This window comes from Macaca nemestrina, chromosome 1 (assembly GCF_043159975.1).
Source record: "Macaca nemestrina isolate mMacNem1 chromosome 1, mMacNem.hap1, whole genome shotgun sequence".
In the NCBI taxonomy this organism is placed as follows: Eukaryota; Metazoa; Chordata; class Mammalia; order Primates; family Cercopithecidae; genus Macaca; species Macaca nemestrina.
In genome coordinates, this window is record NC_092125.1 from 232,790,785 (window position 1) to 232,808,461 (window position 17,677).

General features: G+C 61.3%; 1 protein-coding gene across 2 annotated transcripts; it reads left to right on the forward strand.

Annotated features, from left to right (window-relative positions):
- The first annotated feature begins 46 nt into the window (after positions 1-46).
- On the forward strand, positions 47-15,216 carry LOC105498305 (stromal cell derived factor 4). 2 transcript variants are annotated; one of them, XM_011770327.3, is made up of 6 exons: positions 47-129; positions 3,244-3,721; positions 8,060-8,196; positions 8,638-8,751; positions 13,171-13,640; positions 14,436-15,216. In XM_011770327.3, exons 2-6 carry the CDS (start codon positions 3,396-3,398, stop codon positions 14,610-14,612), a joined length of 1,224 nt encoding a protein of 407 aa, XP_011768629.1. In that variant the 5' UTR covers positions 47-129; positions 3,244-3,395; the 3' UTR covers positions 14,613-15,216. The 2 variants fall into 2 exon arrangements, with proteins under 2 accessions (XP_011768629.1, XP_070924229.1); XM_071068128.1 differs by lacking the exon at positions 47-129 and having other exon boundaries at positions 13,171-13,329; positions 13,465-13,640.
- Positions 15,217-17,677: the final 2,461 nt, after the last annotated feature.

Sequence of the window (17,677 nt, forward strand, 5' to 3'; positions counted from 1 at the left end):
AGTGAGGTCGCGCGCGTTCGCACCGCCTCCGCCCGCAAGAAAGATGGCAGCGGCCTGATCCGGGCCCGTTGACGGCGTCACGGGCGCTTCGCTCCGGTCCTCGGATCCAGGGCGCGGGGAGGCAGGCCGGTGAGTGAGGGTCCCGGGGCGGCCGTTGCAGGCCGCTAGGCCAAGTGTCCACGCCGGCCGGACGGCGAGGGCGGGTCTGGAGGCCGCCGCCGTCTCCCGCCCTGGGCTGGGGCATCGTCCGTCCGCTCGGCCTCGAGCCCTGGCGAGACTTCGCCGCCACCGGGGCTTCCGGGACTCCGGGGGGCAAGGACGGGCCGACGACGCGGGCCTCTCCGGCCGCCGGCACGTCTGGTCTTCTATTGGCCAAAACCTACGAGTGCCACCGCGAAACGGAGGCCGAGGGAGTCTGGTTGGACTCGCGTTTATCGGCGAGGCGACCTTGGACGAGCTGTCCCGCTTCCCTGCGCCTCCGCTTCTGAACTCGCGGACCCCCCTCCCCAGTTTGTAGGGTCTGGAGAGGTGAAGTCGGCTGCGTGGAGCGCTTGGTGTCTGGCTCAGAGGCGGTGTCATGAACCCTGCCGAGCTTTTAGAATCCAACCGTGTGTGTTCGCCGCCGGAAATAGCCGCGTTCCGCCCGAGCTGAAGCCCGGGGATGGCGGAGACATAGCGTCTCTGTCTAAGCTGTTGACCACGTCCGCTTCGCAAGGGTGTGCTGAGTCCACGCTGGGAACTGAGCTGCTGGGGGATGGCGAAGTGGAAACCCCATTCCGGTGGGACAGGCCCGCGCCGCTGTGCTGCGAGCCTCGCTCACCGTGATGGAGAGAGACTCTGAAGCCAGGGGAGGAAGCGCCACTTGATGGACTCCTGATATTTATAGTTATTTTGGGGTTACTTTTTTTTTCCCCCTTTTTCGAGACAGGTTTCTTTTTTTTTTTTTTTTTTTTGAGACGGAGTCTGGCTCTGTCCCCCAGGCTGGAGTGCAGTGGCGCAATCTCGGCTCACTGCAAGCTCCGCCCCCCGGGTTCACGCCATTCTCCTGCCTCAGCCTCCTGAGTAGCTGGGACTACAGGCGCCGCCACCACGCCCGGCTGATTTTTTGTATTTTTAGTAGAGACGGGGTTTCACTGTGTTAGCCAGGATGGTCTCGATCTCCTGACCTCATGATCCGCCCGCCTCGGCCTCCCAAAGTGCTGGGATTACAGGCGTGAGCCACCGCGCCCGGCCTTGTTTTTGTGTTTTAAAGAGACACGGTCTCACTGCGTTGCCCAGGCTGGTCTCACCGTCCTCCTGCCTCAAGTATACCGTGTAACTCATCAAGATAAGTAGAATCAAGAACTAGCCTTGTCCTCTCTAGGAACAAAGTACACTCTCTTTGCTTGCCACAGAATGTGTTTTACGACTGTAGTTAGTGGAGTCAGCACCAGGAGGAGGTGTCTTGGTTCTTAACCAGGACACTCCCCTGGTCAGGCGAGCTGGGACAACAGGAACAGAATTATGCCACCACTAGGGAAGGGAAAAGCTCTCAGCCACGTTCAGAAGATCAGGCCGGGTGCGTGGCTCACGCCTGTAGTCCCAACACTTTGGGAGGCCAAGGCAGGAGAATCACTTGAGGTCAGGAGTTCGAGGCCAGCCTGGCCAACATGGTGAAACCCTATCTCTACTAAAAATACAGAAATTAATGGAGCGTGGTGGCAGGCGCCTGTAATCCCAGCTAACTGGGAGGCCGAGGCAGGCGAATCACTTGAACCTGGGAGGCGGAGGTTGCAGTGAGCCGAGACTGCACCACTGCACTCCAGCCTGGGCGACAGAGTGAGACTCTCTCTCAAAAAAAAAAAAAAAAAAAACCAGACATGACCCCTCACCCGGGGCTTCCTTCCTTGGGTGACCCCAGGCTTGTACCCCTGTTGGTTTGTGGCAGAGACTGCACTGACTTCAAGGCCGCTTTCATGGCGGCCCCACTGGCGTTTCTCGGTGCCTGGAGGCAGCATTTCTCTGTCTAATATTACACAAGGTAGCATTCATTGAGCGCCTACTGTGTGCAGAGTGGCAGGTGCCAGGACAGTGAAGCTGAGTAAGATAGCCACAGGAGCCTCAGTCCATGTGTGTTCAGGGAACAGCTGCAACACGGGTCAGGGGGGCCTCAGCGGCACCGGGAAGGACCCGCAGGTGTTTGCCGGAGGAGCCGACTGTGAAAGTAGCAAGCTCGTGGGTGGGAAGGACCCCGAGTTTCCTTTGGGATACGTGAGGCATGAGGCCCTGTGAGCCCCTGCTTCCCACCAGGACTGGCCATGCCTTGGACACCAAGACAGGCTTCTGGGCTCCCCAGCCTTGGCATTCGCTTACGAGTGTGGGCAAGGGCACGTGTGTGTAATATGTGCATGCATGAGTGTGGATGTGTGTGTGCGCACCTCTGTGTGTGGGGGCTGTGTTTGCTGGGACCAGGCCCTGACACCCTCTGCCCTTAGGGTTGGCTGTCTTCGCAAAGCCTGGTGGTGGGGGGGCAGGGAGAGCCTCCTGTTTCTTAGTGAGAAGCTGAGGCCTGGGAGACCACATGACTTAGCCAAGGTCATAGATCTCAAGAATGTTCAAGTCAGGGTCTGGAGAGTGACCATAACCCCATGGGCCAGTGGCATGATGCCAGGAGGGACAGAGCCAGGCCCCACAGGAAGGCTGTGCTGTAGGTGTTGGGCGGCGGGGACAGGTTAGCCCCTGGAGGTGTTGACGGTTCAGGAGAGAGCTGGAAAGATGGAGAGACAGGGCTGAAAACTCAGTGTCTGTAAAATAGGGAAAAAAGACTAGGCACAGTGACTCATGTCTGTAATCCCAGCACCTTGGGAGACTGAGGCAAAAGGATCGCTTGAAGCCAGGAGTTTGAGACCAGCCTGGGCAATACAGCAAGACCTGTCTCTGCAAAAGATAAAATAAAAATAAATTAGCCCGGCATGGTGGTGCGCGCCTATGGTTGCAGCTGCTCGCGTGGCTGAGGCGAGAGCATCCCCTGAGCCCAGGAGTTCGTGATTGCAGTGAGCCGTGGTCGCCACTGCACTCCAGCCTGGGTGACAGAGCAAGACCCTGTTTCTAAAAATAAAGAAAAAACACCACGTGTGATCTGGGGAAAACAATGCCACGTGTGGTCTGGATCCTGTGAATTGAGGATGTGTTTCATGTTGCAGGATAGACGTGCTTGGGGAAGTCTTTGCTAGTCTCACTAATGACGTGTCTGTGTCTCTGCAGCCCGTGAGCCGCTCGTCCCAGCCTGTAGCCGTCCTGGGGACACAGAGCCCTCCGTGGTGCCTGGGGCTTGGATTGGAGCCAGGACCTCACTTCCTCCTCTGCCCCTGCCCCTGCCCCTCCCAGCACCTGGCCCACACCCAGCAGCCCACCCCATGGTCTGGTCCTGGGTGGCGATGGCGTCCAGGTGGGGTCCCCTCGTCGGCCTGGCTCCGCGCTGCCTCTGGCTCCTGGGGGCGGTACTCCTGATGGATGCGTCAGCACGGCCTGCCAACCACTCGTCCACTCGAGAGAGAGCGGCCAACAGGGAGGAGAACGAGATCCTGCCCCCGGACCACCTGAACGGGGTGAAGCTGGAGATGGACGGGCACCTCAATCGGGGCTTCCACCAGGAGGTCTTCCTAGGCAAGGACCTGGGGGGCTTTGAGGAGGACGTGGAGCCGCGGCGGAGCCGGAGGAAGCTGATGGTCATCTTCTCCAAGTAGGTGCCGCGTGTGCCCAGGCTGGGGGCCGCTGCGTACGCTCGCCCGTGTGTTCCTGGCCTGGCTTTGCGCAGCGGGGGCGCCACATCCTGCGTCAGGACCTGCCGGGCTGGGAGGGCGTGCCGGTGATCAGCGCCACTTCCAGCCTGCTGTGTTTGCACTGAGGCCTGTGCTGGCAACCTGGAGCGGCTTCTTGAAGGCCCTGGGTCCATGAGGGCTCAGAGGGCCAGAGTGGGCTGCGTGGCTGTGCCTAGGACAGTCTGGAGGAGGAGCCCTCCCGGCACTGCGGTGGTCAGTGTCCTCCATGCTGAGGGGCAGATGCCGGCCACGGGCAGCCTCTGCAGGCTGCAGCACCAGTTGGACGAGGCCTGGTGGGCAGTGTGTCACACACGGGTGGGCAGTGTGTCGTACGCGGGCTGGGGGTGTGTGGGGTTGGCTTGTTTTGCTGGCCTGTTCGAGAGCAGAGCTGTGCTGTCAGTGGCCCATCCTTGGCCATCACTGCCCCCGCCCTGCCACGTCCCCGAGGCTCTCTCGCTGCCTCTGTGCCTAGTGCCGAGCTTTCTCCCCCGACCCCATCCTCGAGTCTCGGGAACCTTGTGTAACAGATATGAGTCAACCTGACCACTCACCCACAAGGAGCCAGGTGCTGCACGGGAGCCTTACTCCTTGTGGCACGGCCGGGGTGCCCTGCGGTGTGGCCCTGGAGCCCATGTGCACTCAGCGCTGGCCTCACTCCTGGAGGCAGAGCAGGGTCAGGACATGCCCATGAGTCCTTCAGGCCAGCCGGGGTGCTGGGCAGGGAGCCAGGGTGCAGGTGAGAGAACACTCTGGGCCTCCTGGGACCTGTGGGACCCGGGCATACGGAGGCAGCCCCTGCCACAGGGCGTGGCCACAGGCTCACCTTCCTGCAGGGCCTGGTGCTCCAGGGCCAGTGCAGAGGGGCAGGTGGCAGAGCTGGTGAGCAAGGGGGTTGGGCAGGGCTGGGGCCCAGGGGTGCAGGTACAGGTAGGGAAGGTGTGAGGACTGGCCTGGCTGTGCCAGGGCCCTGGGCTGAAGGCCAGGCAGGAGGGCCCTGAGGATCCAGGTTTTTGGGCAGAGCACAGGTGAGCTGGTGGGACAGAGGCACGGTGCCAGCTGGAGGACCTGGGCGCCAGGTGTGGCGTCCCTTTGCACCTCTCCCCAGATGGCATGGTTCAGGGATCCTTTCGCAGCCTGAGTTCACTTGGTGGTGACCTGACCAACCATGAAGAGGCTGCTGGTGCTCCCTGGGGCCTGTCAGGTTCACTACCTTGAGCTCACGCAGGCCTGGCTCACGGCGTCACAGGGGAGGGTCCCCGTCCCTGCTCGGCCAGTGCTGAGGGTGGGCTGCATGCCTGGGCGAGGGGAGTTGAGGCGTCTGCTCGGCGCATCTCCGGCTGGACCGGGGTTTCTTTTTGGTGCCTGTAACGAAACCTCGAGCCATCTCGTTTGAGGAGGAGGCGGGGTCTCATTTGAGGAGGCGGGGGGTGTGGAGAGTGGGACGTAGCAGCAGGTCTCCGGGTCCCCGACACCAGCGCCGAGCGGCGACAGCGGCCGCCGTGGGTGTTCAGACTTCCCTCCCCAGCATGCGGGTCCCTTCTCACCCCCCTTCTGCGCAGGGCCCTGTCCCTCCAGGACCTATGTTCACTCAGCTGTCCTGTCTCCTCTGCCTCCTCTGGGCTGGGACGGCATCTCAGACTCCGGTTTTTTTGTGGACGTAACAGTTCTGAGGAGGACTGAACAGGAGGTTTTAGAATGTCCCTCAGTGGGGCGTGTCCCTCAGTGGGGCGTGTCCCTCAGTGGGGCGTGTCCCTCAGTGGGGCGTGTCCCTCAGTGGGACGTGTCCCTCAGTGGGACGTGTCCCTCAGTGGGATGTGTTTCCTCCTGACTGTGCAGGGTTGAGGGTTTTTGGAAAGAACACCCAGAGGGGAGGTGCCCTGTCCTAGGGGCTTTTGAGCTTCACTTTCCTTCCCGCTTCCCAGCACCATGAGATGCTCCAGGCTTTACTTCCCGCTTCCTGGCACTGTGAGGTGCTCTAGGCTTGCCTCTGTGCCGCCTGCCCCAGTGCAATAGCTGCTGCCTTTCCAGGGACCCCTGGCTCCTGTGGCTGGAGCTGGAAGCCAGGGTCTGGGCACGGGGCATCTTGCCCTTGTCCTCTCAGGAGTCAGAGGTCGATAACATGCGTGTGCACCAGCCCAGTCACATCTGCGTGCTGCCAACCCTGTTCGTGTGTGTGTGCTGTGTACACGCGGGTCTGGCCTGTGTACCTGCATGTGTGCATGCCAGTCCATGTACCTGCACCGCCCTGCAGCCGTGTCTTCAGGCACCTGAGTTTGGATGAGCGACTCCTCGCCGACGTCTTGACTGGAATCCTGCGCCACGTGGTTCTTTCCACCTTTTTGTTCTGCTCGTGTGCACCCATGTCTGTGGCGCATGTGGAGCATGTGGTGTCTGTGGCGTGTGTGGAGCACGTAGAGCATGTGGCCCGTGTCTGTGGTGTGTGTGGAACGTGTGGCATGTGTGACCCGTGTCTGTGGTGCATGTGCGCTGTGTGGAGCATGTGGCCTGTGTCTGTGGCACGTGTGGCATGTGTGGAGCTTGTGGTCCATATCTGTGGCGCGTGTGGAGCGTGGCCAGAGCAGTCGGGGATGCTGCTGTCCACGCGAGACTCCCCAGGTGCCCCACCTGCCACACGGCCATCCAGGCGGCGCCCTCCCCGGCCGGTGTACTGTGGGGACTGTGGAGCTGAGGGTGCCTCCCAGGCCCATCCACCTCTGGGCTGCCGTGGCTGCTGAGGGAGGGGCGTGTGTGAGCGGTGGCCTGGCCTCCTTCTGTGGGAATCTCTGCCCAGTGCCTCTGAGCCATGCCTGCCGTGTGTGCACCATGGAAGCTGGCCTGGCCCAGGTCCGAGAGGCCACACCCACCTGACGAGGGCCTGCTTGCCACCTCGTAACGTGGCCGCGGCTGCCCCTGAGTGGAGCATAGGGGCAAGGGGCCAGGGCACCCTACTCTCAGGGACGCCTCCAGCAAATGCACCAGCCGGGGTCTCGAGACCTTGCACCTCTGGAAGCCCTGCCTCCCAGCGCTGTTGCCCTGGGGTTAGGTTTCCAACAGGTGAGCTCAGGACACGTGCAGCCTCAGCAGGGGCAGGTGCTTGTGGCTTCCACGAGGACATGATGGTAAAGCCGAGCTCTGTGAAGCTGGGATGGAAGTGACTTGTCCTGGGGCCTTGGCCTCCTGACCTGGCCTGTGCTGATGCTGTGTCCTCAATCTGTGTCCCTGTCTCCCAAGTCTTTGGACACAATGTTAAGTCACCACAGGCTCTTTTTCTCAATCTTATCACTTGACGTTTATATGAAGGGTTTTGTTTTGTCTTGTTTCGAGTCGGGGTCTTGCTGTGCCGCCCAGGCTGGAGTGCAGTGGTGGTATCACAGTTCGCTGCAACCTCCATGCCCCAGGTTCAGGCAGTCCTCCCGCCCCAGCCTCTTGAGTAGCTGAGACCACAGGTGCACGCCATCGCACCTGTCAGATTTTTGTAATTGTTTTTTGTAGAGGTGGGGTCTCCCTATGTTGCCCAGGCTGGTCTTGAACTCCTGGGCTCAAGTGATCCACCCATCTCAGCCTCCCAGCGTGCTGGGATTCTAGGTGTGGCCACTGTGTCCGGCCTGTATGAAGGTTTTTCTGTAGCCACACGTGAAGCATCTAAAATAAAACATGGGCTGGGCCTGGTGGCCACACCTGGAATCTTAGCACATTGGGAGGCTGAGGTGGGTGGATCATTTGAGGTCAGGAGTTTGAGACCAGCCTGGCCAGCATGATGAAACCCTATTTCTACTAAAAATACAAAAATTAGCCGAGCATGGTGGTGGGCCCCTGTAATCCTAGTTACTTGGGAGGCTGAGGCAGGAGGATCACTTGAACTCGGGAGGTAGAACTTGGAGTGAGCCGAGATTGTGCCATTGCACTCCAGCCTGGGCGACAGAGTGCGACTCCGTCTCAAAAATAAAACGTGAAGAGTGTGACTTTCGGAAGCTGTGGTTGGAGAGGGGAGTCTGGTGGTGATTCTGTGTGACGGAGGGGGAGGGTCCATGCATCCCCCTGGGGAGGGGACCGTGGCATCCACCTTCCCCAGTGTCTCTGGCGTGGCCCCCCCATCCCGGCCCCCACGTCCCAGATGTTTCTTGTGTCGTCCGGTGGAGCCTGTCACCGTCGGTGGCAGGTTCACACTGCCATGGAGTACTGGGCCGGCGGCGTCCATCTGGCTGTTCAGGGTCTGGGGGCCCAGTCTGATGGCCGCCTGCCCATCTGCTGTCCTGCAGGGTGGACGTGAACACCGACCGGAAGATCAGTGCCAAGGAGATGCAGCGCTGGATCATGGAGAAGACGGCCGAGCACTTCCAGGAGGCCATGGAGGAGAGCAAGACACACTTCCGTGCCGTGGACCCCGATGGGGACGGTATTGCGGCCGGGCCGGGGTGGGGGCGGCGGGCAGGGCCATGGGCCTTGCCTGGTGCCTGGAGGGCAGACAGGCCAGTTCTGAGGGATGGGCGGTGGGGAGGCATCAGCCGGAGACCCTGAGGTGTGGTGGGCGCTGAAAGCTGGGTTCGTGATGCCAGAATCTTGGTGACAAAGGCGTGTGTGCCAAGCACTGGGCGTGGCCCATGGAAGGCGCCTCTTAGGACTTTGGGGCCTTCACCTGGTGGTGCCGAGGCACAGACATTCCCAGCTGGCCTCACAGGTGAGGAGGCGGGTGCGGGGTGCTGGCCGGGGCCCTGGGGCTCCAGACACTGGCATCCTGCCGCCTCCAGCCCGGGCAACAGAGCAATACCTCATCTCAATGGAAGAAGAAGTTCGGCTCAGTGTCAGACATCCTGACAGGTGTGACCTGCTCTTCCAGGCCATGTGTCATGGGACGAGTATAAGGTGAAGTTTTTGGCGAGTAAAGGCCATAGCGAGAAGGAGGTTGCTGACGCCATCAGGCTCAACGAGGAGCTCAAAGTGGATGAGGAAAGTGAGTGCTCAGCCAGGCTCCTGCCGCAGGTCTCAGGCCTCCCATGCGTGCATGTGTGCGTGTCGTGTGTACGAGTGCGCCGTGCATGTGTGCTCGTGAGTACGTGTGTGCTCGTGAGTACGTGTGTGTCGTGAGTACGTGTGTGTCGTGTGTACGAGTGCGCCATGTGTGCTCGTGAGTACATGCGGAGTGTGTGCGTGTCGTGTGTACGAGTGCGCCGTGCATGTGTGGGTGTGCTTGTGAGTACATCCGGGTGGCCGTTCGTGTGTGCTCGTGAGTACATGCAGGTGAGTGCGCCCTCACGCCCATTGTATGTGCTCGTGCACACGTGTTCATCCTAACTGTATGGCCCAACCTGGGTGGTGGTGGCTGTCAGGAGGGAAGTGGGTGAGGCCATTGCCAACTCAGGCACCACCCAGGGGTTTGGTGGGGAGTGTGTGAGCTGTGCCCAGGCGGCTCTCAACTCTGCTGGTGACGGCACCTTCACGGCCGTTACTCAGTTGGGTCCTGCAGAGAATCTGAGGCTGTGCATCTGGGGTGGGACCTGCCCCATACTCTGAAGGCCACCTGAGGCAGAGTTTCCCAGGGAGAGGGCACAGCCTGTGCCCGAGGGCTTGGCCCTGTGGTTTGGGTCTGCTGGAGATATCTGTGTGGCCGTCAGGTGGTCACCAGAGAGTGGTCAGGTCCCAGGGGGAGGCTCTTCCTTGGGTCTGGGGTGTGGCCGTTGGCCAGCAGGGCAACCTCAGCCCTGGGCGGGTCTGAGCTGGTGCCTCTGTGTGAAGAGGGTGGGGCCAGGTGGGGCCCGGCACCCGGGCTAAGGCCAGGCGAGGGGAGAGCCAGGCCACCCTGCACGGGGCAGGTCTGGGAGCGCTGTCTGGGCAGAAGCCCCTGCTGGCTCAGTCGTGAGGCACAGCTGAGCGGGTACTGTGGCGTTGCTGCCACCCTGGGGCTCTGCGTGCCCTTCCCGGTTGTGCCCGTTGTCTGGTTTGGGCTTTGTGGAGAATGTGCAGCGACGCCGGTTCCATCGCGTCTCGGCTTCCTGGGGTGGCGTCTCTGCTGCCCTGCAGGGAGCCATGTTGTTTACGGGGCTGGTCACGTGATAGACGGGGCCGCTCCTGGCAGGCTGGGTGTATCTTACACCTTTATTTGTTGTGCCTGCTCAACCTATCAGTAACACACATTTCCTCACCAGAGTCTGAAGGCAAGCCTCCTCTTAATTTATTTCTTTTTTCATGAGACGGTCTCACTCTGCTGCCTACCCTGTACCTTCCCGGGCGCAAGGCAATCCTCCCACCTCAGCCTCCCAGGTGGCCGGGACCTCAGTCACTGTCACCATGCCAGGCTAATTTTTGTATTTTTTCTATGGACAGATTTTGTTCTGTTGGCCAGGTTGGCTTGAAACTCCTGGACTCAAGTGATCCGCCCACCGCAGCCTCCCAGAGTGATCGGCGTGAGCCACTGCACCTGCTCTTAACCTCTCTTTTTTTAATTTTTAATTTTTTATTGTTTGAGAGTGAGGGTCTCACTGTTGCCCAGGCTGGAGTGCACTGGTGCAATCTCGGCTCTCTGCAGCCTCCACATTCTGGGCTCAATCTGTCCTCCTCGGAGAATAAAAAAAGTAAAGGTGTAAGATACGTTCCTGCCAGGAACGGCCCGTATCATGTGACCAGCCCCCATGGCGGGGCGGCCTCCTGAGTAACTGGGACCACCAGTGCGTGCCACCATGCCCCACTGATGCAAAAATATATATTTTGTAGACACAAGATCTCCTCATGTTGCCTTAGGCAGGTGTCAAACTCTTGGGGTTTGAGAGGGTTCAAGTGACCCGCCTGCCTCGGCCTCCCCCCGTCCTGGAGTTGCAGGCGTGAGCTCCTGTGCCTGGCCTTGACCTTCTAGAATGATGTGGAGACTTTTGAGCCTGTTGGCTCTGCCTGCCCTTCTCCCAGTTCATGTACTCTCCTCTGGAGTTTGGTCGTGTCCCTTCTAAATTTTACCAATTGGATGTTAAAAAAACTAAAAAAGGCCGGGCGCATTGGCACACGCCTATAATCCCAGCACTTTGGGAGGTCGAGGCGGGCGGATCACGAGGTCAGGAGATGGAGACCATCCTGGCTAACACGGTGAAGACCCGTCTCTACTAAAAAATACAAAAAATTAGCCAGGCGTCGTGGCGGGCGCCTGTAGTCCCAGCTACTCGGGAGGCTGAGGCAGGAGAATGGTGTGAACCCGGGAGGCGGAGCTTGCAGTGAGCTGAGATCCGGCCACTGCACTCCAGCCTGGGCGACAGAGCGAGACTCCGTCTCAAAAAAAAAAAAAAACTAAACTCAAAATAAGAGGATCTCCCTGTGTTGCCCAGGCTGGTCTCGAACTCCGGCCTCAGCCTCTCAGTGTGCTGGGATTACAGGCACAAATCCCAGTACCTGGCCAAATTGGATGTTATTATTTCCTTTCTGAAAGAGTGGTTTACGTTTTCCTCACCGCACATGGTTTGTGCCTCCACCCCGGGTCCCGCGTTCCCTGCTGTCCTGCCGGTGCCTTTAACCTTCGTCCCGTTGGTGAGCTTTTGTGCAGCAAGTCCAGCCTGCTGGCGATGTGCTGTGGTGGGAGGCCCTTGTGTTTGCCCGCGCCCCAACTCCGATTGTGTCTGTCTGTCCTTGGTGCCATTTTCTGCCCAGGACATGTCCCACCTGGACCTAGAGCTCTGTGACATCCCTGTGAAGCCTTCGTCTACCTTTGGGGCTCAGCAGAGGTGTATGTAGAATTCACTCTGCGTTCTGGAGGTCCCCGTGCGTGCTGAGGTGCCGTTCCCTGCCCAGCCGTGTCCGATCCGTCTTGGTCCCCCCGACCTCGGGGTGCCTAGGACCCCCCACCCCTTCGGGTATTTGGTTTCTGGCTCGGGAAGAGCAGTGGCCAGGTCCTGGAGGGAGGGCCTGGGAAGCACTGGTAGGCGTTGCTCCAGCGACCTCCGACCCCTCCCTGCATGGCTCCTGTGAGGGCCATGGCATGAGTCCTGGGGCTGCTGTTCTCGTGCTGCAGACCTGATTCTGGGGACTGCGGTGAAGGCATGGCAGGCGGGCATCGCCCCTGTCCCCTGCCTCCGTTGCTACATCTCTCTGGGTCTGAGGTTGGGGCTGGGCGGCGGCTGTGAGAATCCTGTGCTGGAGAAGGCAGCTCTCAGCCGGCCTGTCTGGGGCATCTGTGCCTGTCCTGAGTGAGTCTCAGTTCAGCCCCGTCCATCCCTCCCAGGAGCTGCAGTGGAGCCAGACAGGGAGGGGTGCCCCAGGACCCGCAGCCCCGTCACTCCTGTCTTCCTTTAAGTGAACTGGTCGTGTAGGAGGAGGTTGTTCAGAAAGGGATGAGGAGACGGCAACTAGGCCTCATCCTCCTGCAGTGACTGTGACCCAGAGGCTGCTGCGTTTGTGGCAGGGGCTGCGGCCAGGGCAGAGTCGGGCCTCACTTGCAGGGGCTGAGCCTCAACACTGGACTTGGCCACTGACCACAGCGAGCCCCAAGATGGGGCAGGAGGTTGTGGTTCTGCCCTGGAGACCGAGACAGGCCCGGGCTGAGGGTGGCATGGGGCCCTTGGGATGCGTGGGGACCTCGGGGTGAGGGGTCGTCAGGGCCGGGAGGGCACAGCGGGAGCGCGGGGGCCACACACCCAGAGGCAGTACCGTGTCCCAGCCGGGAGGCTCTGCTCAGCCCCTGTCTCAGTCATTTCTAGAAACTGTGTTTTCCTCCCTGTGACGTCACACATGACGGAAACGGAAAGGGCAGTGAGTCCTTTGCCCTGCGGCGCCAGGGCGGTCCTGCGTGTGGGTGATTGGCTCCTCCGGAGGGGCAGATGCGGGTGTGTGGGGGGGCCCAGGCCCATCCTGAGGGGTCCCGGGCATGAAGGGGTCTGAGCTATGTCCTGGGGATTCTGGGCCATGGGAAGGTTCTGGATCATGTCTTTGGGTGTCTGGGCTGTGTGGGAGGTCCAGGCCATGTCTTGGGGGTCCAGGCTGTGTGGGGTCCAGATTCTGACTTGGGAGTCTGGGCTGTGTCCGTGGGGAGTCATGGCCATCCATGTATCGGGGGTCCAGGGTAGGGGGTCCAGGCTGTCTTGGGGTATCTGGGCTGTGTGGGGGGTCCAGGCTGTGTTTGGGGGGGCCTGGGTCATATCTTGGGGGATCTTGGGGGGTCCAAGCTTTGTCTTTGGGGATCAGGCCTGTGGGGGGCTCTGGGTTATGTCCTGGCAGGGGGTCCAGGCTGTGTCTTGGTCGTCTGGGCCATGTCCGGGGGACCTGTGAATCCTGGAGGGTGGGGCCCCGGTCTCGAGGGCGGCTATGTCCCTCAAGTTCAGGCAGCCCCTCTCGGAGCTTTCTGGCTTTGCGTGCCGCGTCTGTCTGCCTCGATGCCCACAGGCTGCGCCCCTCTCAGCACAGGAAGTCCTGGAGAACCTGAGGGACCGCTGGTACCAGGCAGACAGCCCCCCCGCGGACCTGCTCCTGACGGAGGAGGAGTTCCTGTCGTTCCTCCACCCCGAGCACAGCCGGGGGATGCTCAGGTTCATGGTGAAGGAGATCGTCCGGGACCTGGGTGAGGCTGGGTCCAGCCTGGCTGGCGCGCCAGGGCCCGGGGACCAACAGCAGGGGCCGGGCATCGCCGGGAAGTCGGGTAAGGTCCTGAGGGAGCCCCAGCCTGGGTGTGGGCTGATCCGTTCCCGTCTCACAGACCAGGACGGGGACAAGCAGCTGTCCCTGCCGGAGTTCGTCTCCCTGCCCGTGGGCACCGTGGAGAACCAGCAGGGCCAGGACATTGACGACAACTGGGTGAAAGACAGAAAAAAGGAGTTTGAGGAGCTCATTGACTCCAACCACGACGGCATCGTGACGGCAGAGGAGCTGGAGGTGAGCCCTGGTGCAGCCGCGTCCCGGAGCCAGCCCTGCGAGGCACTGTGTGCGGAGGGGCCGGCGGATCTGGGCCTGAGACAGGAAGCCATGCTGGTGTCCAGCCTGAAACTCCCCCTGGGCCGGTCACTGGGGCGTTTGCTCAGCGGCGTCCACCAGACCGCGTGGCCATGGTTGGCGTTTAGGTTCAAATGGATCAGAGACAGGCGAGCCTGGCCGGGCTCCATCCTCAGGTTCTCACGGCCCCTTTTTAACGGGACCACAAGGGGAAGCTCCTGCTGGGCCCAACTTGGAGGCAGGTGCAGGTGGGCGGGGCGGCCTGTGCCACATGGCTGGAATTTACCACCTTCCTTTGAAGCGTTTTCACTGGTATCATGTGTAGGCTTGTTTGTCTCCACTGCTGAATGAGTCACCTTGTTTTTATGTAGAATCCTGTGATCCCTGGCGACAGCCAGTGAGCCCGGCCCAGGTTAGGGATCCTTCAGAACTGGGGTTCAGGCCGGGGTAGCCCCTGTACCCCGTGACCCCTGCCGGCCATGGGCAGGCCTTCCAGGGCCCCCGGCTTCTCCCTGCCCTGTGCCCTTCTCATTTGTGCCGCCTCCCTTCGGGAACCTTCCAGAACATGCCCACACTCCCGCTGCAGCCAGCAGGCACCTTAAATAGCCACTTCGTGTGGCTGACCGCGGAGCTCGGGCCCAGCTGTTCCTCCCCCGAGCGGAGCCGGGAGGGCCTCCCGGGTGGCTGGCACTGGGAGGGGGAAAGGCGGATGCTGACCTGTGCCCCGCTCGCCCGCAGAGCTACATGGACCCCATGAACGAGTACAACGCCCTGAACGAGGCCAAGCAGATGATCGCGGTCGCGGACGAGAACCAGAACCACCACCTGGAGCCCGAGGAGGTGCTCAAGTACAGCGAGTTCTTCACCGGCAGCAAGCTGGTGGACTACGCGCGCAGCGTGCACGAGGAGTTCTGAGCGCCCAGCGCGCCCCGCGCACCACCAGAGCGGCCCCGCGGGTGACTCCAGGCTCCGTGGCTGTCCCGGACCCCAGCCCCTCCCTGCCACCCACCACCGGCCGACCGTGGCCGCCCCAGTTGATCAGCGACGAGTCCCCCCACAGCGCGCACCCCCGCGAGGCTCAGCGAGGCGTCCCCACCGCGGCGCGCACCCCGGCGAGGCTTCTGCTGTGATGCGGCCGGGGTGCGGGGCTGGGCTGCGGCTCCGCGGCGCCTCCTCCTCCCTGGTCCCTCGAAATCGCTGCATCTCACTTCTGAGAACGAAATCTCGCTTCAGGCACTCTGCCGACGGCGCTGACCGCATCGCGGCCGGAACCTCTGGGCCCGGCCCCTCCCAGGGCCACCGCTCCGTGGGAAATAACAGCTTCTCCGTTTCCTTGAAAACTGAACGATTATTAAAAATAGATGAAACTTCGCTGGAAATGAGTAGCCACGAAGTTCAGGGGAGGGCGCCTGGTCCTTCCCGGGCCTGGCAGGTTGGAGCCACCCAGGTCCCACAGCTGCCGCCGAGAAAATGCGAATATTTGTTGTGACAAGAATCACATTAATTTACTGTAAACATAGTTGCCTTTTTGGTCAGCTTCATTCTTTGGGTGTGAAACAAAACACAACACCAGCGTGGCACGTCTGTGGTCAGAGTTTCCGCTGGAGGCAGATGCTGGGTCAGGTGGAGGTCGTGGCCCGTCGGAGGTGATTCTCCTGGCCTGCAGGGACGGCAGGGGCTCTGGGAGGACGGAGGGCAGCGCTGTGTGTGTGAGCAGGGGTCCTGGGGGCAGCAGAAGTGTCCCTTGAGTTTGGGGTTTGGACATTTAAGGCAGGAGCCAGAGCCACCTAGGGGAGTTTTGGGTGGAGGATGGCAAGGCCTTCGGGTGCAGAGGGGCGGGCCCAGCCGCGGGAGGGGCAGAGAAGGGGGGGTGTGAGGACGGCTGGTGGGGGTCCCGCCCTGTGGCGTGTGGGGGCCCAGGCTCTTTCCTGGCTTTCCCGGCGGGAGCTCAAGGAAGCCAGGAGTGCCCCCTCCTCAGTCTGCCCTGCAGTGCCCGTGTGACTGGCCTCTGCCCGGAGCCCACCTGCCCAGGGGCCCCTACGGGGCCGAGAGGGCAGGTTGGCACCTGGGCTGGTTCCCAGGCAAACAGGATTCACAGAGCCATGGCCAGGCAGGTGTTGGGAGGAAGGTCCCGTGCCCTACTGGAAGGGGCTGTAATTCCCTGGAGCCAACCTTCGGTGGCCTGGACTTTGCCCTTCCCCATCCATGGCCCCAGGCCAGAGCCAGGGACCATCACAGCCTCAGCAGCTGAGGGCCGTTCACCCAGAAGTGGGAGGTGTGAGCTGAGGCCATGCTGGACTGGACATGAGGGCGGGGGGACAGCTGGGTGTGTGGCGGCACCTGACCCTTCCGAGGCCCCGGCCACCTCCAGTCTGGTACTGGAGGAGCAGTGGCCACCCACGGGCTGCCCTGGGCCGCCCGCGACACCACTGTGCAGAGTGGAGAGCCCAGCCCCTGGGGATGCGGTTTGAGCTGCAGGCTGCCTTGCAGACCTCGGGTGTCCTCAGCTCTGGGTCGGTGTCCAGTCTCCTGTGGCCACTCCACATCCGGTTCCGTGGACACAGCGGGGCTTTCTCGGACCTGTGAGCTTCAGCCCAGGACAAGGAGACCTGAGCTTCCTGGGCAGCTTCAAGCAGGAGGGGCCATGCCCTACCCTGGGGCCACTGCAGGTGCCAGCAACGTGCTGGGGGTGCCCTCTCCGTGGTGCATGGGCCCCACTCACTGCACTTGTGGGCAGACGCGGCCACTTAGGCCCCAGGAGAGCAGTGTTGCCCATCAAGACCCCCAGCTCACCTGAACCTCCAAGAAACCAATTGCAAATACAAGCTTTTTCTCACTGTCGGTGGGAAACCCATGTGAACGCTGGGTGGAAACTTCCAGAAAATTCCAGAACTTTCCTCTTCTGCCCACCTGGGTTGGGGTGTGCACATGCACGCACACGCACTGTCTGGGATGCTCTGAGCCCTTCCAGGATCCTCTCTACTTGTGGGGTTATGGGGAGGGTGACCAAGTTAGGGACCCTCAGTACAAGGGTGAGTGGCCTCTCCCTCCACTCCTTCCCCCTCCAGGCCCAGCGGCCTCCATGGCTGGGAATTTCCCGCGGGTGGGCAGAGGGCAGGCAGCTGTTTCCTGTGCTTCTGGGAGGAGGGGATTTCCAGGCCCTTCCCCGCTGCTCTGTTCCCCTAGAGGCCCCTCTCCACTTGGCAACTTTAAAAATGAACTTTTGGATAATCACAGGCTGGTCACAGTTACTTGAAAGGTACAGAAGGGACCCAGGGAGCCTCTGGCCCCGCACCTGCTCCCCGGCTCTCCAGGCAGTTCCTGTTCTCTGGGCAACCCGTGGAACCTGAGAGCTGTCTGCATCGAGGGAGAAACCTGCCTGCGTGTCCACGTGTGCCAGGTCATCCAGGACCCACCCTCACGACCTCCTCGGAGGCCTGTCTCCAAACACCGCCACATGGGGGTTAGGGCTTCCACGCAGGAATTTAAGGGGCACAGTTCAGCCGTAGACACCTGCCCTGCTCAGGCACACTCAGTGTGGGCCCGGGTCACGGAGCCTCGCTCTGTCGCCCAGGCTGGAGTGCAGTGGCACGATCTCAGCTTTGCAACCTCTGTCTCCCAGGTTCACGCGATTCTGCTGCCTCAGCCTCCCGAGTAGCTGGAATTACAAGCACCCACCACCACGCCCAAATAATTTTTGTATTCAGTAGAGACGGGATTTCGCCATGTTGGCCAGACTGGTCTCGAATTCCTGACGTCAGGTGATCCACCTGCCTTGGCCTCCCAAAGTGCTGGGATTACAGGCATGAGCCACAGCGCCTGGCCGTGGGTGTCTGTCTTACCATGGCTGTGGGCACTGCTGCTCAGAGCTAGTCTTGGGCACTCAAGGGGGACCATGGTCCAGCAGTGTCACAGCTCCGAAGGTCCAGACTGAACAGTTGCCGCTCCTGACTCAGTGCTGCCTCAGTTTACCCACGTGC

Bases quoted from the DNA above. Each gene is read 5' to 3' on its own strand.
- LOC105498305 (XM_011770327.3), top strand. From the start codon at position 3,396: ATGGTCTGGTCCTGGGTGGCGATGGCGTCCAGGTGGGGTCCCCTCGTC. The intron at 8,197-8,637 runs GTATTGCGGCCG...CTGCTCTTCCAG, and splicing joins CGTGGACCCCGATGGGGACG to GCCATGTGTCATGGGACGAG. The intron at 13,641-14,435 runs GTGAGCCCTGGT...GCTCGCCCGCAG, and splicing joins TGACGGCAGAGGAGCTGGAG to AGCTACATGGACCCCATGAA.